Source organism: Periplaneta americana, chromosome 2, assembly GCF_040183065.1.
Source record: "Periplaneta americana isolate PAMFEO1 chromosome 2, P.americana_PAMFEO1_priV1, whole genome shotgun sequence".
Lineage (NCBI taxonomy): Eukaryota > Metazoa > Arthropoda > Insecta > Blattodea > Blattidae > Periplaneta > Periplaneta americana.
In genome coordinates, this window is record NC_091118.1 from 175,604,128 (window position 1) to 175,627,912 (window position 23,785).

A 23,785-nucleotide genomic window follows, 5' to 3' on the forward strand; every position below is an offset into this window, starting at 1 on the left:
ACAAAATAATATTTTATTGTCAGTTGATAAACCATCTTCTTTAAATTCTGAAATGTAACTTGTTAGTTTTGATTTTAAATTGACTGAATGACGTACTTTTGGCATATTTACCGTCTTTATAGTATGATTTACAAAACTGAACCTATGTGTACTCTGACTGGCATTTAACTGTTGAGCTGCACAACTGAAGTCTGTTAAAAATTTTAAATTAAATTAATACAGTTTTGTAACTTACTTTCCCATTGTTGATAGGACTGCTAATTTTCAAATAACTCTGATGTTAAAGGGATTACTGAACATGTGTTTAAATCTCTATTGTTGAAATGTATTTTTAAAAGTTAATGGAATTTTGTTTTGTTTTATTGTTAAACCTAATATAATATGGACTGTTTTATATGAAATATGGAAAATATATGGAAATTAACGAAAATATGTACTAAACTCTAAAATATGGAAAAATATGGAAAATAAAAGTAGGATTTTTCAACCCTACACATTGTGAAACATAAAGATAATGCAAAATATAAATTATATTAGCTTTATAAGTAAATATGTATTTACATATAAATCCTTTCCCTGTTTATTACACTAGTATGGTCAGTTTAGTCACTATCACTATTCACATTAGCAGCATTGTTGTAGGGTAATTCCGGGGGAGATAGCCATGCGGGTGAGACGACCAACCGCTCTTATTTTTATTCTAATCATCTGTTTCGAATGAAAATCGGTTTGCCGCCAGATGTTAATTAAACGAAGTGATTGTTGCACCTGCGAAAACGGAAGGTTATTATTTCCGCGTTTTGTAGCCGTTTGTGAGTCTGTGAGCAAGCAATAATTTTTCACCTTCTGAAATAACAATAGAGAAATACTGCATTTTGTGAGGAAATTTGCTGGAAACATTATTAAGGAGGTAAGGCATCTTTAAACATTCTATCTTAACTGTATTTGTTCTCTTCACTGCTGCCAGTTTTTATTACGCGGTATGGCCATCTCTCCCGCAAAAAAAGGAGAGATGGCCAGCATTTTTCCGGGATAGATGGCCTACAATTGAGGAATATTATTATGTTAAAAGTATCGTTATTTCTAGATTCCGTTAAAATATAAAGCAAAGCCCGGCAGCAAACGTGTCTTTGGAATGAAGATGACTTATACTGTGCTTTTGAAGCCATTAAATATGGCACTTCTGTACGTCAAGCCTTCATTACATTTCATATTCCAAGAAAAGCCCTGGAAAGTAGAGTTAAAACAGACAATTCTACAAAGGGTGCAATGGGACCAATTGACACATAGGCAATGACAATGGATGTAGGTTTGTTCGCCATATTAAATATGCAGGAACATGGATTTTCCCTTACAGGGACCGATGTCTATAGTCTCGCTTACATTTTTTATGGGCCATCTATCCCTATATCCTATGGCCATCTCACCCACATATGTTGGGTGAGATGGCCAGTGGCCTATTATATTTCAAACGTATTTTTTTATTACATCAGTGAATTCTATGTGCCCTGAGGCACTATAGTGGAGAAATATAACGTAGAAGGAACGTATTTGATTTGTTTCGTATTTCTTTACCAATCGGTTACCCTGTTCTAAGTGATTAAAAAAACTATGGCCATCTAACCCGGAATTACCCTAACACTTCGTCATCCCACACCACTTAAACCGTTATTCTCTCCAGTATGCGAATTCCGATTTCAAACCTGTTTACGGTTATTGTTCCTTACCAATTCTGAGAAAGGTACCGAAAGTTTCAGAAGTACAGGCTTTCTCAATATGTAGTTAACAGCTCCGTGTATGTGATTGGGGTGTTCACAACACACCACGCGACTAATAAAGGATGCTACGAGTTTCGTTTTGCATTTATATAAAGTACGTTCTTTTTATAAATTTTCCAAAATATTAAATGTAAAGTTATAGATTCCAAAAAAATTCGAGAATTAACCACAATTCGTTTTGGTAAAAACTAGTTATTAGTTTTCTATTAAACTTCTTTAATATATCAATTGTTCATTAAACTAATACTTCCATATTAAAACTTTGTATAATAACACAAAAGTCTGTACAATATGCCGCAAAAATTGAAGTTATAAATATGAATAAAGGACTACAGTAAGCTTCTGGCGTGCCCCTGATGCTTTTAAACTTCCACGGAAATAAAATAATGAAAGAATAGCATTCAGTAACAACAAATTAAATCGAATGGACTGAAAACAAAGTTATTAAAACAAGTCTGAATGAGTTTTATTACATAAAACAACGCACAGACTAAATGAAATAGCCCGAACACATGTTGCGAAAACATGTATCTCAAAACAAGAGTAAGAGCATCGAAAAGATCCATTGAGAATCAGAATTAAATGAAGTATATAATAGGATCAATAGGCCTACCTATTTTGTCATACATACTGTTTTCGGAATACATGTCTGATATCAGTGCCAAACTACAAAGATACAGGGGTGAACATAAAGTCTTTCTCTGATTATAAACATTTATTCCTGAAAAACTACGCTAGATTCAGGGATGCGGTTTTCAGAAAATGATACTTCAACCTCAAAGTTTTCATGGCTACACCTCAACATGTGCTCCGTTTGTTGCCCGAAGAACGTCAGAGTTAAACCCGGTTTCATGTCATGTTTTCGCCAAATCTCAATTTTCCGACCCCCAAATCCGAACAATGCGTCCGTTGACTTCTCCGGAGGTATGAAAGATTGCCACATTATAAAAACCAACTTACTTAAGGCAGTCATTGTGTCGTTAAATTCCTTCCAGGATATTCGCAATAAATGCAGCACTTCGAGGATAGTTTTCTGGAAACAAAACTTACATGATTTGCACTAAGTACGCGTCGATCTGTAGCTATTTGTGCAAAATTTTTCTCACCTCCGGAAGAGTCAACACATACAATGTTCAGTTTTAGGGAGTTGGAAAAACGAGATATTGGAGGGAAACATGGCATGAAATTGGGTATCGATTAGACATTCTCCGGACAACAAACGGAGTGCATGTTGAAGTATATGCATGAAAACTTCGCAAGCTGAGGTATTTTGGTCAAAACACGTAAGTGTTCTGTCCATGGACAGGTCTTTTACTGCAAACCCAGCATTCTTCAGTCTTCCCTATTTTCTTCTTTCCTCTTAGTCACCACATATGATCCACATATTTTAATGTCGTATGTCATCTGATTTCTTCTGCCTCGAACTCTTCTCTCGTGTTTAGTAACAAATGTTTATACTCAGGGAACGACTTTATATTTACTCCTACTTACTTAAAAGTGGATTTTAAGGAATTCGCAGGTTCATTGCCGTCCTCACATAAGCCCGTCATCGGTCCCTATCCTGTGCAAGATTAATCTAGTCTCTATCATCATATCCCACCTCCCTCAAATCCATTTTAATATTATCCTTCCATCTACGTCTCGGCCACCCCAAAGGTCTTTTTCCCTCCGGCCTCCCAACTAACACTCTATATTCATTTCTGGATTCACCAATATATAGACAAAATACGAGTAATTTTGACAGAGTATCTAACGTATGGTGGTTTGTGTGTCCAACAGTTTTTCATCCATTGTTTGTATAGCCAGTACCAATGTTTATGGCGTGTGAAGTAAGTAATGGGAACGTTGAGAGCGAGTATCTTATCTTTGCCACAAAATGTGGGCGAGAAAGCTGACAACTGTGATTGGCAGATTGCTGACGTGACATCTGTTTAGGAGGTGGTACCACTCTCAGCCGAAGTAGCAACAGATGCCACACACCTCAGAAACGCTAAGTGCAAGTGTCTTGCCTTTAACGCAGTGGGCAGATTGCTGCCGTGACGTATTGGGTGGTACCGTTCTCAGCTGCACTGGCAACAAGTGCTCACTGACTGGCTTTTTACTCAAGGACACGCGCCAAAAACGCTGGAGCTGGCTATATGCACGTATGTACAGGGCGGGCTACAAATCACCGTACCCTTAGATATATACAATGTAATGCACTGTAGAATTACTAAACCTGCTGACAAAAGGGTGTGGCGACAATGAAATGCAGTTGATAACAATTACCAAAACATTTGGTAGCAGTGACAATAACAGTCGAATAACGATAGTGGAATTATGAGCAAGATGGTAAATACGAGTAATTATTCTCTAGAAGAGCGGTTGGTTGGGAGTGTTTGGATCCACGAAAGGCAGCACACGAACCAGACAATGCAACAAATTATGACACAGTTTGAAAGGAGATTTGGAAGGCCACCCCAGGAAAAGCAACATTGTTAGCTTGGGAAAAGGGAGCGTTCATTACTGGCAGCGTCAGAGACAGTCCCCGAAGTGGTCGACCAGTCGTCGGACTTGAACATTTACTGCAATTGCTGGATCCATTGAACAGATTACCAGTACCATTACCATGGCCTCCATGAAGTCCCGACTTGACAACACCGGGAAAGAGCCTGTGGGGGTACATAAAAGAAAATTGGCTTCTAGAAGGCATCAAACAAACAGTGAACTGAAAGACGCTGTGACAGCTGCCTTTGCAGGCATAACACCACAGCAGTTACGTAAAATGTTTCAAAGGACTTGAAGAAGTATCCAACTCTGCATAGACAATGATGGAACTCACACAGATCCATTAGATTAAGTAAGTATGATGACTTATGGCCCGCTCTGTACTTGTACATTCACTTGCTATATTATGCATGAGTTGGTAAGAATGCTTCATCTTTGAAGTCGAACCCAAATGAAAGTCATTGATCTTGTTTTTATTTTCTTTATTGGTTGCTAACGTATAATATTCCTTGTTTTTTATTGCGTTATTTTACGACGCTGTATCAACATCTCAGGTTATTTAACGTCTGAATAAAATGAAGGTGATAATGCCGGTGAAATGAGTCCGTGGTCCAGCACCGAAAGTTACCCAGCATTTGGTCGTATTGGGTTGAGGGAAAACCCCGGAAAAACCTCTACCAGGTAACTTACCCCGACCGGGATTCGAACCCGAGCCACCTGGTTTCGCGGGCAGGGCATAGTTGCGCCACACGGTCAGATAAAATGCAGCATATAAAAAAGGGTCCCTGTTTTGTGGGCATAGTTGCGCCCCGTTCCCATCAGGTAGAGAAAAAGGCATGGCATAGTTGCACCCCGTTCCCTTCAGGTAGAGAAAAGGTCATGGCATAGTTGCACCCCGTTCCCTTCAGGTAGAGAAAAGGTCATGGCATAGTTGCGCCCCGATGAAATAGGTAGAGAAAAAGACACTACGGAAACTCGAGCCTCGTAATCAACCAACCTTATTGATTTCTTATTCGATTTATATTCATTATCTATACGTTAAAATGAACACTATGAAGTTGGCAGTATTTTATTAACTGTTTTTCTACTGTTTATGCAGTGATTATCGATAGCCTACCGTTAAAATGAACACCATGAAGTTGGCAGCACTGCTTTTCTACTGTTTATGCAGTGATTATCAATAGCCTACCGTTAAAATGAACACCATGAAGTTGGCAGTACTTTATTAACTGACATATTCAAATGAGTGAGCCGTTGGAATATGGGGCCTTAGCAGTCTTGACATTTTATTAGTGATTTTCACACCGTCTGTGGCGTATAGTGAAAAGGGTGAAGAGTTAATAATTGATAATGGTTCTAAGTTTCAATTTTCGAAACCCTGTACCGTAGGGTTAAGATATCGATGTAGAAACAAAAAATGCAGTTCATTTATTGTGTGTGATCAATAAAAAAGTGTTATTTTAAATAGAAAAATTGATCATACGCTAGGCCTACCTGATTTCAATGCAGCTATCACTGTAATATTTTTAAGTAATTTATTTATTTTATGACAATCACTTTCCTGTGTACTATGCTCATCGGGGCGCAACTATGCCATGTCTATCCTGCTACCTGATTTCTTCGGGGCGCAATTATGCCATGCCTAGGCCTCCCAATTGACCACGGGGCGCAACTATGCCGGGTTTCGCGGCCATACGCGATGACCGTTACTCTACAGGTGTGGACTATTCCTTATTATGTTTCGTAATTCATATATTGACATTAATTGCCGACCATTCATTTGTGCTATAGTAACTACCAAACACTATTGCTAATCGAATGCTGTGCTCACCTGACACGGTTTTGATGAGCACTTCTGAGTGGTTCCCCGTCTCCTCGTCCTGGTATTCCCCTCTGTAGACTCTTCCAAACGTTCCTTCGTGCAGCAGAGTTTGCGGCGTGATGTTTCTGCGCGCCGTCGCCAGATCGCGCAGCCGGCTCGCAGGGTCCTGAAGACGTGGGTCGTGCAGCGTAACCTGGCGTGAAACACACCAACTATGAGAACCAGCAGTGCTTTATTAACGATAAATTATTCTGTCCTGCAGACAACTTGATGTTTAATTTCGCACGTGTGCGCTGTATCTCGTCATGAGGCGTGTCTGCCCTGCATACAGAGTGAGTTCGTGTCTGCCAGTCCACTACCAAGGGGCAGGATGACACTGTTCTGTAAAAGTTTGTCCGAGGAAGGATGTAACATCATGAGACGAAATAATTTGTTTCCATGAACTTTTTTTTTCAGAATTAACGGCTGTCTAAACTGTTGATTCGCGCTACAAAACCAGTGAGTACACGAAAGAGGAAAGGGAATGCAAATTTGTCTCTCTTCTAGGAGTAATAGTAGGGCCTAGTATTTCATTTTACGACACTTTTAACTACAGAGATCGTTCAAGTTCGAAATTTAACCTAGACGAGAAGTGCCTTCCCACCTATCAGGGACAGAGTTATGTGCCGTAAATCTGGTACACAGATCTCCTACCAGTATGCATTCCGACGCAAAGTGGTACATTTCCAGATTTCCTGACCAAAACACGAAAAAAGTGAAAAATATATGTAGGGTAAAGTTGCCTAATTCCGTGATATGTTTTTTTTTTCACTGAATATCACGGGATTGGGTATCTTGCTTGGAAGTTCACCGATGTCTCAAAAGTAGTAGTATTTATTCTGCCGGAGTTAAGGCCATTAGACGTCTATTCCATAGTACGAGTAAATCCCGAAAAGACAAAGTATATGATTATGTCTCGTGACGAGAATATTCTACAAAATGTATGTATGTATTTATTTACACTGCAAGTGGGCAAGCACCAGGTGGCAGTGGTATACATAATATAAACAATACACAATAAAATTACAATACACAATACAATTATACAATACACAATACAATAATAATAATAATACACAATACAATTTAACACAATAATTACAATTAATAATAATGCATAAAATAACCTAATCAACATAAAATAACCTAATATATAAAATAACCTATATATAATACGGAAATATAAAACTTGGAAATTTATCCTTCGAAGAAGTGGAAAAATTCAAATATTTTGGAGCAGCAGTAACAAACATAAATGACACTCGGGAGGAAATTAAACGCAGAAGAAATATGGGAAATGCGTGTTATTATTCGGTTGAGAAGCTTTTGTCATCTAGTCTTCTGTCAAAAAATCTGAAAGTTAGAATTTATAAAACAGTTATATTACCGGTTGTTCTGTATGGTTGTGAAACTTGGACTCTCACTTTGAGAGAGGAACAGAGGTTAAGGGTGTTTGAGAATAAGGTTCTTAGGAAAATATTTGGGGCTAAGAGGGATGAAGTTACAGGAGAATGGAGAAAGTTACACAACGCAGAGCTGCACGCATTGTATTCTTCACCTGACATAATTAGGAACATAAAATCCAGACGTTTGAGATGGGAAGGACATGTAGCACGTATGGGCGAATCCAGAAATGTATATAGAGTGTTAGTTGGGAGGCCGGAGGGAAAAAGACCTTTGGGGAGGCCGAGACGTAGGTGGAAAGATAATATTAAAATGGATCTGAGGGAGGTGAGATATGACGGTAGAGACTGGATTAATCTTGCTCAGGATAGGGACCAATGGCGGGCTTATGTGAGGGCGGCAATGAACCTCCGGGTTCCTTAAAAGCCAATAAGTAAGTAAGTATAATGCGGAAATATAAAAATTGGAAATTTATCCTTCGAAGAAGTGGAAAAATTCAAATATCTTGTAGCAACTGTAACAAAATATATAAATGACACTTGGGAGGAAATTAAACGCAGAATAAGTATGGGAAATGCCTGTTATTATTCGGTTGAGATGCTTTTGTCATCTAGTCTGCTGTCTAAAAATTTGAAAGTTAGCATTTATAAAACAGTTATATTACCGGTTGTTCTGTATGGTTGTGAAACTTGGACTCTCACTCTGAGAGAGGAACAGAGGTTAAGGATGTTCGAGAATAAGGTGCTTAGAAAAATATTTAGGGGGAAGAGGGATGAAGTTACAGGAGAATGGAGAAAGTTACACAACACAGGACTGCACGCATTGTATTCTTCACCTGACGTAATAATTATAAACAATAAGGAGTCAACATGTTACACTAACTAGAAATGAATTATTTCCGAAAATGCAATAAAAGTAAGTGAATTTTGATAAAAATATATTACTTTTTAAAGAAATGTATATTAAATATGACTAAGTCGGAATCAACAAAGTCTAAAGAGTTAAGAAGTGTTTTAAGTTAATAAATGGTTTCAAAACAAAATGGCAATGAGCAAATAGAAACACACAAAAACTTATTCCGAATCTCAGTAGCTAGAAAAGGCAACAAAAATTTTCCTGTTAGTTCCTCTGAAACTGAACAAAGAGGCGGTAGTTCAGAGTTGGGATTTGAGGAAAAATCGACACTTTCAAACATTTGGAGCCTCACGGAGAGAGTGTGAAATTGCGCTGTTGGTAAGATCTGCACGTCAGGCGTAATCCACAGTTGTGTAATTTCATTTTCTAAATTAGTATATTTTGTTATTTTGATTGGGTACGCAAACTGTAAATTTGATGTATTCGGGCTTGTTACGTCTATCAGAAACACATCCTTGTTAATAATGTTGAAAACTCTAAGCTAATATGTGGTTTGTTACTCCCAGCTGTTCTATCTGTCAGTATGCTTCTATCCCAGTACAGTTTGGCTGAATCATTTTACAATATTTTGCGTAGGCTAGAATGTTAATAATATAGTTCACTGTTAACAGTAAATGTGGGCTATTCCATCTCAAATCGACCGAAATATAGAGAAAATTGACCTTGCAATTTTTAAATACAATGAAACTTTTTCTGCCCGTAGACAACTGTGATATAATGCTTTGTGCAAAGTTTGAGGCATCAGAACTTAATAGTGTTTAAATTAATAATATTTAAATTTATCGTATTTTCATAAAATTTGCAAATTTGAACTGTTGTGGCTCCGAAACCCTTTCACCCAATGATCAAAATCATGGCTTATTTTGATGCTGAGAAGTTAAAGTTTTTCTTACTTTTTATGGAAATGGAGAAATTTAGATTTTTCTTCATTAAGACGCCTTTGGCCAAGAAAAAATATTTTTAAAATATATGGTTAGATTCCGCATTGAAAGTACAAATAAACACATATTTTTTACTGGTGGTACGTTGATAAGAAAGTATTGAAAATATCAAATAAAGAAAATAAATAGTACGCGCGTGAAATAACAGCTGACTGTGAGACGGGAGGTAGTCGAGACAAGCAAGGCCAGGAGACAAACACGTGATGTGTCGTCTAGCAGTCATGGCTGGGCTAGCTTTATCACAAGTTTTCATAAACACAGGAGTAAAATGACGCCCAATGCTCGCTTATCTTGAGCTCTCGGCCAGTGCGTGCGGTCTTGGTGCGGTACTGCGCCGTTCAAGTCTAGGCGTGTGAAAATAATTTATTTAATACCCTCGAAACTTATTGCCGAGCCACTAAGCAAACAATGCCGAATCTCTCTTAATAATGCAAGGTTTTTTCTCAATATTTTTTTACATTTTTACAAATGGCCAAAAAGCCTAAAAGCAAGTAAAATCAGATTATCTGTCTCTCTGTGTACAATAAAAAATAAGGATTACTTCTTAACATAACCTACCAAATGTCAGCTTCAAAATAAGCTCTCGTTCAATGTTCTGCAGTAAATGGTTCCAGAGTTCTGAGCGCTGAAAGAGTCTTGTTTTTATAAAATACGCTAAATTTGTCGCTCAATAATACGAAAACCGTTTGACTTTCGACAGTATATTTTTGAAAATGCACTCCTCTCAGCACCTTCTATAAGTAGGGAAAAAATTAGAGTATAAGAAAAATGCGAGGTTTTTTACTGATCGATTTCATATGGAATAGCCCGTACGTATTTATTGGATACTTTTTGCAAAATTGTTGCTGCACTATCATCGCCTGAAAAATATTCTACCCTTTCAATTAAAAAGAATTCTCATAAAACATTAGTGCTGCCACATTTTGACTATTGCGACATTCTACTAACAGATTTAAGCCCAAAGATTGCAGCGCGTTCATAAGGCCTGCATACGTTTCATTTGCAACATCCGCAAATACGACCACATTACACCTTCCCTTGAAACGCTGCAATGGGTAAGATTACAGGACCGAAGATATATCCATTCAGTAATTTTCCTGTATCGCATCATCAATACTTCTTCGCCTAACTATCTCTCCGTGCGTTTTAATTTCTTCTCCTCTTATCACAGCCTGCGTTCTCGTTCTAAAAATGATCCTTTATCTATGCCTTGCCATGAAACAGCTCACTATTCTTCCTCTTTCACAGTATCAGCAATTCGTCTCTGGAACTCCCTACCCAGCTCCCTCAGGGAGTGTTGTATATTTATAATTCAGTTTGAATTTGTTATTCTTGTAATTATTTGTAACATTGGTTCACTTACCGCTTGAATATCCATTGAATGTAACTTCGAGCCTTATATTATTTTGTAATCATTATTTAGTATATTTCCATTAATTTACCTAATTTATGCTTGTATGATTGTATAAATTTTTATTAGTGTTCTTTAAATATTAGTAAAATTGTATTATTATTATTATTATTATTATTATTATTATTATTATTATTATGCCTCGTTTTATAATCAATCTACGTGTTATTGTGAAGATCCTGAATAGTTTTAATTAAAGTTTTATATTTCCTGCATAAATAACTCTCAACTCCATCCTTAGTAGGAGAAAATACACTATAGTCTCTATTCATTATAATTAAAGAGGTTATATTATGTTACTTAATTAGAGGGAAATGTGTATGTTTGTTGAACTATTTCTCTGTTGCAGAAAATAACATAATTTAATTGTTCTTTTTTGAGGCGTCTGAAACGGATGTAATGTTATAGCAATATAACACAAATCTAGTTCAGTGGTTCTCAACCTTTGAGGTACCGCGGCCCGGTAAATCCTTTTTCTATTACATGAGGGCCCTGTCCCAACAAATTTACTATTTAAAAGAGTAAAATGAAAAATCTCAGGATGCCAGGGCCTGTACTGGGCCGCGGCCCAGTGGTTGAGAAACATTGATCTAGTTGGTTCAGCTGATGATTGATTTTTGATTATATTTTTAGCTGCATGGCGGATGTTTGCTTTTATTATACCGCCGAATTAGCTCTGTGGTAGCGTGTCTGCCTCCAGAGTAGCCGATCCGGGTTCGATTCCCGTTGGGGTCAGAGTTTTTCGTGTAAAATTTCTACCTCGGGACTAGGAGAGGTGGCAGTGCACAACTTCTAGTCACTAGAATGTGCATCAATATGCCTGGGTTAAATATCAAATCTCTCCGCAATACATATGAAGAGAAGGCATATGCCACTGTTGATAGTGATTCGTACAATATTCCGGTCACGAGACATAATCATATACTTTGTCTTTTCGGGATTTACTATGGAATAGGCCCCTAATGGCCTTAACTCCGCCGGAATGAATAAATATATAAACACATAAATATATAAACAAATAAATATATAAATTAACAAATGAATAAGTAAATAAATAAGTAGGTAAGCAAGTAGGGGAGTAGTGGGTACAGTGAGACACAAAATATTAAGACATATGTATGCAAGTGAAATTTCAAGTATTTTTAAAATCAAGTGCAATAGAAATATACATTAAAACATGGAGTACAATAATACATAAACAGAAATGTTAATAGATAAAGGACATAATATACAATGCGTGTTTGTAAAAAAAATGCAAATGTCTCACTGTTCCAATTCAGGAGGGTACAGTGAGACACCACAATGTCTATTAACGGACATTGAAATGATTTACATTTATTTCAAAAGAAAAGGAAGCTTGCTGTCTCCTTATCTTGCCATGTTCTGTAGACTTATTTAGAATCATTTTGATGTCTGACTTCGAAACCATTGAAACATCTGGAACATTTGGAAAAGTGAATTTTCCATGACTTTTCGAACTTTTGCGAAAAAATAAAATGAATTTTTGGTGACAACAAAGCTTATAATTACAAGAATTTAATTTAATTATTTATTATTTTTTAATATTTTCTTAAATTTTGTGAACAATTTTTTATTTAAAAAAACCATTAAAAAGTAATGCATCCATTATTTTAAGCTATAGTTCCTAAATTGGTTACTAGTATGTTCGTTTTTAATGTTAGTTACCGGTAAATGTAATATAGTTACAGTTTATTTTTGCAAATCATTGGTACATGGGAACAGCGAGACGTCTCAGTGTACCCTTCAGTGGCATGTCTCACTGTTTCCTTTACGCATAGTTCGTTTAAAAATGGCGCCGTCACTTCAAAATCAAAACAAGAAAGACGAAACTTTGCCAAACATAACGTCAAATACCATAGTCTTAGGTAACAAAACATTCATATTTCTATTTCATTTGTACATCCAATAAAACCTTCATTAAACACAAGCCAAAATTTTACTTCTAGAGTGAAAAATTTCGAACTATTTTTTCATCACTCACCTTTATAACTAGAATCAAATCGAGTATGAAAATACTGTTACTTTACTCATGCAACATACAACTCCACTGTTACAAACATTTCAACATCAAAATTTACCATCTAATAAAAAATGTCTCTCTGTTCTCCCTGTCTTACTGTACCCCACTTCTCCCCTAAGCAGGTAAATAAGTAAATGAATGCATGGATGAATGAATGAATGAATGATATATGTAGGCTACATATGTTTCGCTTTTTTGTGTTTTGGGAAAGTATTTACTAGTAACTTCCTAAAGCGGCAAATCTATTTTAACTTTCTACCTGATAATTTTTATTACTTTCCTCGTCCTTTAATTTTAGGATATTGAATCTACTAATATTAACCTGTTGCTCTATTATTATTATTATTATTATTATTATTATTATTATTATTATTATTATTATTATTAATAGAATGAAAGAGTTTGAGCAATTAGAAAGCCTACATGTGATAAGCCACGAAATTTTATGTGAAGGTATAGAGGAAATCGTTGGCGTCCCGATATTAGTGACAGCCAAAGTGACGGCCTGTTGTCTATACATGTGAATTTTAAATTTTTTCCATTGTATTCATTTCGCAGCGGATTGCGTGTCTGTGTGTACTAACCTGTTATCTGCTGGGCTGGAAGTTATGTGGTAGACCGCAAAAACCTGACACTGGTATGAGAAGGCCGTGATTTATGGGGGAACGTAATCTATGGGCGGAGAGTCGCGGAAGGCACGTCCGGCGACCCGTGTGCACGCTCTTGGAACCGAGTAACCGTAGACTATTTGAACAGCTGCTATTTACTTGAACTTTAATACAGTATATCGTTAAAACTGCTTGCCTATCCTTTTTTGTACAAAATTTCATTTCAGTGATAAATAAACAAAATACTAATTGACTCGCTGACTGATTTATTCATACACTCGCTTGCTTGCACCTCTTAAAATACAGGGACATTTATATCCATAATTACACTAAGCATAGGCTCGCTTTTCCTCTAATTTGTTCACATACTTACTCAGCTATTGACGTAAAACTTTTCAACTCGCCCATTAATAGGTACAATATTTTATTATTTAACTTCAGCGCATTCAGAATAGGGGAAGGTTGCCTATATTGGACCAGTTTTTTTGTTTTTTAATCCCATGTCTTTAATAATGATTAAATTACATCAAAATATGTTCCAGTACATTCTACATTCTATTTACTTTCATCCTATAATGTTATATTTTAAATTACACAATTCCTAATAAGTATAAAAAAGTAAAACCAAAATTATGGAAATGGTCCAAATTGGGAAACCGGCTGCCTAATTTGGACTCATAGTGTGCCAATTTGGACCTCACAAAAATACATTAGTAATAGTAAGCAAATAAGTAGAAGAAGGATATTTATTATAAATATCTTTAATTCACCAAATTTTACGTTAAAAATGTATCAGATATTAACATTTGCTGAAAGAAATTACACAATTCTCTGAACTTTGATGAAAAATTAAAGAAAAACAAGATAAATTAGTTACAGAAACACTGTTGCCTCTTTTGCGCCGTTGTAAACACAGATGCGTCAACTTTTAACATAATATTTGCTGTGATACCATTCTCATTGACAGCAGGTCGGAAAACTGATTAACACACTCCCTATTGAACACCTTAGCTTGGGCCATTGATGTCCCTTCTGGGTGACGAAGAGAAAGTTTTGAGTTTCGCTTCATAGCAGCACAGAACCACTTCTTTCCGACCATTTTTCTGCGACATCAAAAGCAAGCTTATGCACATCTTCGATTGTCACCCATAAAATATTTCCTCAAACAAGAGAATGTGGTCTGCAATAATTTTTTCCATATCTCAATTGACGGTTGCTTGCCTTCCGAAGGACTTCATTGGAAAGCGTTTTTACAATCAACATGTGTCTTTGCTGTAGTCTATGGCACTCCATATACGCGAGCACACTCGTTGAGTCCATAGTCACCATTTCTTTATGCTGCTACCGCCATCTTCAAAGCATCACTTCATTTCCGATAGGTTCCCTTTTTGACATCTTTTAAACATAAAGACACGGAATCCCCCAATATATTACTTTTTCTTAATGTTTCCCATAATGTAATGATTTATATTCATGTTGGAAAAAAAAATACTAACAGTTTCCTAAATTGGACCAGTCCAATCCAGGCAACACGCAGAGGTCCAACCTAGGGAACTTGTTCACATATGCAGACAGATGACACTAAACAAACACATGAAATTAAAAAGTAGTTTTGAAACACGCAAATAGTAGCCAATGAAAAGTACTTGGAATGTATAGTATAGAAATTGTTATTACTTACAGCCACTGTATACAGAAGCTTAAGATCCGTAGCGTAAAAATTGTATGAGAAAACACCAAAACACATTAACGGCAATCCTATTCGCTAAGATGGCTGCAGCTCACTGAACTTCAATATGAGTACCTTAGGCAGCGTTAGCAAGCAGTGGTGTCAACTGAAATGTTTGAAATACTTCTATATATGGAAATACAACTGCGGTCCAATTTAGGCAACGGTCCAATTTCGGCAACTCTCCCCTATATTATCTCAAAAATCATTCTCATATTTAAAAAAAAGTGGACAGGTGCAGGACTTTATTACTCAGAAGAGATTGTTGACGAACAGCAAACGGGATGTGTCGTCAGCCGTGAGAAGACAAGGAGATCATGGGGAATGCAAGGAGAACGAGGGTAATACAAGGAGAACAAGGGGAATGTAAGTAGTGCAAGGGGATACAAGAACAAGGGAATTGCAAGGAGAAGAATGGAAATAAAAGGAGAACGAGGGTAAAACAAGGAGAAGACAAGAACAAGAGGAAGACAAGGAGAACATGTGGAATACAAAGAGAACAATGGAAATATAATGAGAACAAGGGAAAGACAAGGAGAATGAGGGGCATAAAGGAGAACAAATGAATATAAGGAGAACAAGGGGAATATTAGAAGAACAAGGGAGTACAAGAACACCAGGATTGCAAGAAGAACAATGTGAATAGAAGGAGAACGAGCGTAAAACAAGGAGAAGACAAGAGGAACAAGGGGATTACAAGGAGAGTAATGGGAATACAAAGCGAACAAGGGAAATACAAGTAGAACAAGGAGAAGAAAGGGAATGCAAGAAGAACAGGGGATATAGGGAAATACAAGAAAATAAGGAAAATACATTAAAAACAAGTGAATAAAAGGAAAAAAGAGGAATATAAGGGGAACATGGAAAATACAAGGCGAATGAGAGGAATTAACTACAAGGAGGAAAAGAGAATGCAAGGAGAATAATAAGAATAAAAGAAGAACGATGGAATACAAGTGGAGAAAATGACTACAAAGGGAATAAGAGGAGTATGAATACAAGGAAAGTAATAGTACACGGGGAGTACGAGAGGAATACAATGAATACGACGGGAATACAAGGAGTACAAGGAGAATAAAATGGAAGCAAGGAGAATACAAGGAGTACGAGGGGAATACAAAGGAAACAATAACAGGAGGACTACAAGGAGAGTAATACATGTATTTATTCCCAAAATTGCACTCTCCCTCACCAGGCACTCACGTGATTTACCGCTGCCCACAACTCACCCACTCAGTTGCCAATTTCGCACTAATGCACTATCCAACGATTTTCTTATTTGTTGAATTATTTACACATTCACTCTTCACTTTCTGGCTGTTAGATATCGATTAACAGAGTGCTGTGATGAGTTGTTTATTGACTAATTGTCACTAGTGCACATGCATCTGAGGCAGCAGAATTTGGGCGTGCTTTCGAATGGAAGTTAATGATGTATAACAAAGTATTAACAATAATAATAATGATAATAATAATAATAATAATAATAATAATACGTAGCGCGACAGTTTATGGAAGTCCAGGGCCGAACAACCGATTGCTGACTTAAGATCCAATCATCTCACTTATAGATCTCACCAAATCATCTAACTTTACCTCAACTCATCTCAATTGAGTTAATATGACCTCAAGTGATCTCACCTAACCTCACCTCATCTGAACACATCTCACGTCGCCTTACCTCGCTTCAGTTAACCTCACCTCATTTGATCTCTCACATCGTGTCATTTGACGTCACATCACTTCAAGTAATCTCACGTGACATCACTTCGAGTAATCTCACGTGACATAATCTCAAGTAATCTCACGTGACATCACTTTAAATAATTTCACCTTACATCACTTAGAGTAATATCACATCACTTCAAGTAATCTCACATGATATTACTTGAAGTAATCTCAGATCACAACAGTTTAAGTAATATCACGTCACATCACTTCAAGTAATCTCACGTGACATAATTTCAAGTAATCTCACGTGACATCACTTTAAATAATTTCACCTTACATCACTTAGAGTAATATAACATCACTTCAAGTAATCTCACGTGATATTACTTGAAGTAATCTCATATCACATCAATTTAAGTAATATCACGTCACATCAATTCAAGTAATCTCACGTCACATCACTTCAAGTAATCTCACGTGACATAATTTCAAGTAATCTTACGTCACATCACTTCAAATAATTTCACCTTACATCACTTAGAGTAATATCACATCACTTCAAGTAATCTCACGTCATATCACTTTGAGTAATATCACATCACTTCAAGTAATCTCACGTCATGTCACTTCAAGTAATCTCACGTCATATCACTTCAAGTAATCTCACGTGATATTACTTCAAGTAATCTCACATCACATCAGTTTAAGTAATATCACGTCACATCAATTCAAATAATCTCACGTCACATCACTTCAAGTAAGTTCACGTCATATCACTTCGAGTAATCTCACGTCACATCAATTCAAGTAATCTCACGTCACATCACTTCAAGTAATCTCACGTCACGTTAAAACGCAGCTCACTGTAGTTGATCTCAGCTCACGTGACCTCACACGTCATCTCTGGTCACCTCATCTTACTTAACTTCATATTATTTCACTTACTTCACCATATATCATGTCAGCTCACTTAATTTGATTTCACCTCACATCTCACTTCACTCGGCGTTGCAATATCGCATCTCACATTCACCTCATGTGTCACCTTATATCAATTCAGTTAATCTCACCTACTTGACTTCATATTATCGCAAATTACGTCACATCACCTCACCTAAAGCTAGCTCACCTCATTTCAGTTGATCTCTCCTCACCCAGTGACCCGAGTATTAAATTACGTAACGAATCGCCGAACTTGCTAAGTAAATACTAGAAGCAATTAGTAGTAAATTTTGTGCATTATCGGAGCGCAGTGTACGTGCTGCGATTAGGGCTTCAGTGGCGGGGTGATATAATGCAGCCAATCCGCACGCACCAATAAGTTAGCAAACAAATGTGTTGCGTCTATCGGATTGGATTACAAATTCGTGAAATTGATACAACCGACTGAGTCAAACATTTGCACATTATAATACAATCAGCAGGAAATACCATTCTCCCCAGTTGATGCCTGTTAAACTTTCAGGTTCACACAATGCATGTGTGTGCGTTGCATAATTTCCATTCCACGTTGCCATGGTGAATTTCGAAAATCCACCGCGCTACTTCTGCTGCAAGATGCGAGTAATATTTATCTGTAAGACAGAAACGTATAGGAAATGTATGGAATACCGTAAATATTCGGGAAATGCTGACAGAGTAGATTATTATAGAACACGGAGCAACTCCTGTATGAACAGAAGTTATTGACATACCTTCTTGCCCGTTCATAATTTCAGACATTTGTCGAATTCATTGGAAGCATTCTTTAACACACTGTCGGATAATTTCTCCGTTCTTGAAGAGTGGCGAATAAACATTGCATTTTAAATGTTTTAACAAGTAGACCTAAGAATTGAGAGCGATGTTGCCATATGATTGATCCTGGAGTAAGGACACAGTTTCCATGCGATGACTGAGTGGTGTAGCCTATCACGCAGGCTGCCGGGTTGGAGTTCGGTCAAGTCTGGGATTTTTCATTGAAAAACCCATAGTAACGCTTATGGTGCACAAAGTTGTAGTTGAGTTTTTTTTCTCGACGTTCTCTTATTTTCCCTAGATTTCTCTTAGGTGGATTTTTTTATTTTACTTGGTTAATTAACTACGCAACCTCTCCAGCGACGCGGATGTCTTGGAAAGGACAACAAAGCTAAAATGGAAGTGGGGAGGACACGTGGCTAGGCTAAATCCAAAAATATGGGCGTACGCAGCTACAATGTGGGATCCACACACGGGGAAGAGGACACAAGGACGATCAAGGCGATTATGGGCAGACATACTCGCAGCGAGGGCCGGAAAACAGTGGTCAAGAATAGCAAGAGACAGGAAAAAGTGGAAGGAACTAGAGTAACACTTAAGTGAAGTGAACATTGTACAATCTATAGTGTAAATAGCTTGTAAGAGGAAAGTTAATGTCAGTGATATATATCAGAGTGCCACAAGTCTTACTTGGAATGGCTCACTAAGAAGTTACATCGAGACACTCCTTTCGTAGGAGGCCTTTGACCTACACGGGACATTACCAGGCTATTCATTCATTCATTCATTCATTCATTCATTCATTCATTCATTCATTGAACGACGCTGTATCTAGTACGAGGTTATTTAGCGTCGATGGAATTGATGATAGCGAGATGATATTTGGCGAGATGAGGCCGAAGATTCGCCATAGATTACCTGACATTTGCCTTATAGTTGGGAAAACCTCGAAAAAACCTAACCAGGTAATCAGCCCAAACGGGAATCGAACCCGCGCCCGAGCGCAACTCCGGATCGGCAGGCAAGCGTCTTAGGTGGACGTAGCTCTTGAGTGCGCTCTTTTCGTTCTGGGTAATAAAAGGACAAATTATATAGAAAATTATCGCTAAAAATAACACAGATGTGAAGGGTGAAACGTAAATAATGGCCTTAATTTAAGGGCGGGTTATTATTTAGATATTTCAAACAAAAAGATTTAATACAACTTTGTTCATTTTTGCTTCCTTTCCGAGATAAAAATTATTTCATATGAAACATTTCATAGCGTGTTTTGGGAAAGCCATTGATTTAATTCCCAATATGCTCACTCAATTTAAGATAGCAGAGTATTGTGATATTCTTAAACACCCTTAACCTATGTTCCTCTCTCAAAGTGAGAGTCCAAGTTTCACAACCATAAAGAACAACCGGTAATATAACTGTTTTATATATTCTCACTTTCAGATTTTTTGACAGCAGACTGGATGATAAAAGCTTCTCAACCGAATAATAACAAGCATTTCCCATATTTATTCTGTGTTTAATTTACTCCCGAGAATCATTCATATTTCTTACTGTTACTCCCAGGTATTTGAATTTTTCTACCTCGTCAAAAGACAAATTTCCAATTTTTATATTTACATTTCGTACAATATTCTCGTCACGAGACATAATCATATATTTTGTGTTTTCGGGATTTACTTCCAAAGGCTTCTTTGAAAGTTTCGTAACAAGTTATTTTTCTACGGTGATGGGTTGTTCGCCCAACCCCTAAGCTGGAGGACCACCCCACATCGGCTGTCAGCGACTGCTTATTCAATATATTCACAGATATCCTCCATATTTGGAAAATATTTGGGGCTAAGAGGGATGAAGTTACAGGAAAATGGAGAACGTTACACAACACAGAACTGCACGCATTGTATTCTTCATCTGACATAATTAGGAACATTAAATCCAGACGTTTGAGATGGGCAGGGCATGTAGCACGTATGGGCTAATCCAGGAATGCAAATAGAGTGTTAGTTGGGAGGCCGGAGGGAAAAGTACCTTTGGGGAGGCCGAGACGTAGATGGGAAGGTAATATTAAAATGGATTTGAGGGAGGTGGAATATGTTGTTAGAGACTGGATTAATCTTGCTCAGGATAGGGACCAATGGCGGGCTTATGTGAGGGCGGCAATGAACCTCCGATTTCCTTAAAAGCCAGGAAGTAAGTAAGTGTATTGTGATAATAAATGATTGAAAGAATTTTAGTTTTGTTCTTTAAATGTGCAGAAACTTGATCCGCATAAATGTAACATTTCAAAATTCATTTTCTGAACGAAAAGTTACATTTGTTCAGATCAGATTTCTGCATATTTAAAGAATAAAACTAATTTTTTTCAATCATTTATTATCATAATGCACTGCTCTCTTAAACTGGCTAAGCAAGTTGGGAATTAATTCAATGACTTTCCCAAAACACACTATGAAATGTTTAATATAAAACAGTTTTTATCTCGAAAAGGAGGCAAAAACTAGCAAATTTGTACTAAATTTTTTTGTCTGAAATATCTGAAAGAAAAACCCCCTTAAATTAATAACATTACTCAGGAGAGACTGTTGTACCTTTAGCATAGTGTACCATTGTACCTTTTTTATTTTTAATTTTTGCTGCTACCTAGAGGACTCAACCTGAAGTAGATTGTAGAGAAAGCTGCTAAGTAGCTCTGGACATAGTTTCGGTTTGATTTATTACAAAGTGTGAGTTCTGTGGACAAAACAATTTTTTTAATACCAAAAGTAAATGAGTATTTCATTCATTGTTATATGTTTTCTAACACCTTACCAAATTGTATTTATGATTATCAATCGAGTACGGTGTGTTCCCTACCATCTGGTGAAAAATGACATGCTAATTTCCATGATTTATTCGAACCTCTAGGTTTGCCTGCCATATTTGTTTAAACGTGTTTGAAAACATCAGCAAGGAAGGGTACTAGAAATTATGTTCATGTAATATTTCGTGTTATTGTGACACTATATTCTTCTATTTTGGTCCTTCTTTGGGTGGTATGCACCAATTTCGAGTAAAATATTCGTTGCTTTCAATTTTAGAGGGATTTATATTTTTCGAACGGTGTTAAGTACCCTACTAGTTCGGTAGTTGAGATCACATACAAAGTCGTCGTCATCATCATCATCATCATCATCATCATCATCATCATCATCATCATCATCATCATCATCATCATCATCATCATCATCATCACCATCATCATCATCAACAACAACAACAATACGATTTAGGCCCATTGGCCTGTTTCGTCTCCATAGCAATGTTAAAATTGGTCTTTCCAGCGTTTTCTAGGGCGTCCGATTCGTCTTCTCCCTTGCGGTTTATAATGGTGTAGTCGGTATGGAATGCGGGTTGGTTCCACCCTACATATATGTTCATGCCATTTATTCCTATATTCTGTGATCGTTTCTATAATATTTGGCATATTTAGTTCCTGTCGTATGTCTTCATTTCGCTTGTGGTCCAATAAGCTATATCCTGCTATTGGCGTTAGCAGTCTCATTTCAGCTGCTTCTACTATCTTCATTTGTTGAGTTGTCATACACCATGTTTCGGATCCATAGGTTAATGTTGGAATTGCCATTGTTTTGTAAAATTTTAAAATTGTGTCGGCCCTAACTGTCTTCTTTAGTGTTCTTTTTATCGTGCCAATGAACTGCTGGAATTTAGAGAGCTTCCTATCTATGTCGTTAATTTGTTCATATGATATCATGCAACCTAGGTAATTAAAACAGTTTCTTGCTCTATGATTTCATTATTAATAATTATTTTTGTTCTTAATGGCGTTGTTCCCTTGAAACTCATCACTTTAGTCTTTTTAGTAGATATTTGAAGATCATATTCTTTTGCGATGCAATTCAATTTAAACAAAGCTCGTTGAAGGTCATCTTCTGTGGTTGTAAATATAGCCTGGTTATCGGCAAACAATATTGTATTTAGAGGTGTATTGGTTCGGTTAAAAATTGTTTCCATATGTAATAGCCACCTTCTGGTGACGTCGTCAATGTATAAATTAAATAAAACAGGTGATAAAGAGCATCCTTGTCGAACACCTCGTGTTATTTCTTTGCTTTCTTTGCTTATTCCATCCTTTAGTTTAATTCTAATTTTAGTGTTGCTATATAAGCCTTGTATTACCCTTATTAGATGATCTGGTATTCCTCTAGATCTCATTACTTCCCATTATGATCACATAAAGTGGGTCGCACCTTCGAAAAGTTTGGGGACTACTGTTTTTAAGTATAACACACATTAGTGTCTTTGCGTCTGTCAGTTCCTATTTTAATATTTTTTCTTATAAACTCCTCTAAGATAAAGTTAACACCATTACAGGTGAAATAGGCTCAGAGTTTGGCGGGAAGTTAAGAATTCCACCGTTGTTTCTTCGTTATTCATTTTATGCACAATATTCTCTAAAATGATAACATTAAGCTTTACATTTCCACGATTTATAGTTCTTCGTCCAAAGCTGGTTAAGTAGGCACTTTAATTACAACCAGCTTGTAGCTTATGTTCATCGAATGTACGTTGGGTTTATTTGAGTTTTAGATCCGCACACTAACTTGAGGCCAGACTTAATAGGCCAGAACTGGGGAGTTGACCTAGTGAATCACAGTGGCTGCCCCTTGAATGCAGCTGAACCCGCTGCGCACCTGAGCGTCGCTAACGCAGCACTCCATTAACGGGATGGGGCATGAAGGTTCTAAGACAAGGCGTAACAATGGAACGTGTACTTCGCAGAGATTGCACCGCGGGGAGAGCTGCCTTGCAGGCGTCGCTAACACGTTTCTTCTGTCTCCGATCTCGTATCGTTGTCGGGCCCTCTCAGGAAGGTTGGCTCGTAAAGAGGAAGTAGGTCTACATCGAAGTGGGGACATAGGGACTGCAGAGGAAATACTGACAGGGGATTTAAGAGGGAATTGCAGGGAAAAACATTTCTACATTTTTTTTTAAGATAAACACTCATTTTTGGTACTCACACTTGTAGCAGATTGATAGAGTCATCAAAATTTAACTTTCGTAATAGGCTACATTTACTTTTTCAGTTCAATTAAAAAAAATGGGAGCAAATTTCAAAACTCTAATGCTGATACAAATTTTATTCCATCAGTCTGAATTTTTTTTATACATCACCACTGCTATGTTTTTAATGGTTATTTTACG

The 23,785-nt window shown here is 37.0% G+C and overlaps 1 protein-coding gene across 1 annotated transcript in view; it reads right to left on the reverse strand.

Annotated features, from left to right (window-relative positions):
• The window catches only part of LOC138695211 (tyrosine-protein kinase RYK-like), a 57,687-nt gene extending 35,829 nt beyond the window's left edge, over positions 1-21,858 (reverse strand). Inside the window, exons 1-2 of the mRNA XM_069819670.1 lie at positions 21,694-21,858; positions 6,097-6,280 (exon numbers count right to left, since the gene is read on the reverse strand). Of these exons, the coding sequence (XP_069675771.1) occupies positions 6,097-6,280; positions 21,694-21,858 (349 nt within the window). The remainder of the gene's footprint in view (positions 1-6,096; positions 6,281-21,693) is intronic.
• Positions 21,859-23,785: the final 1,927 nt, after the last annotated feature.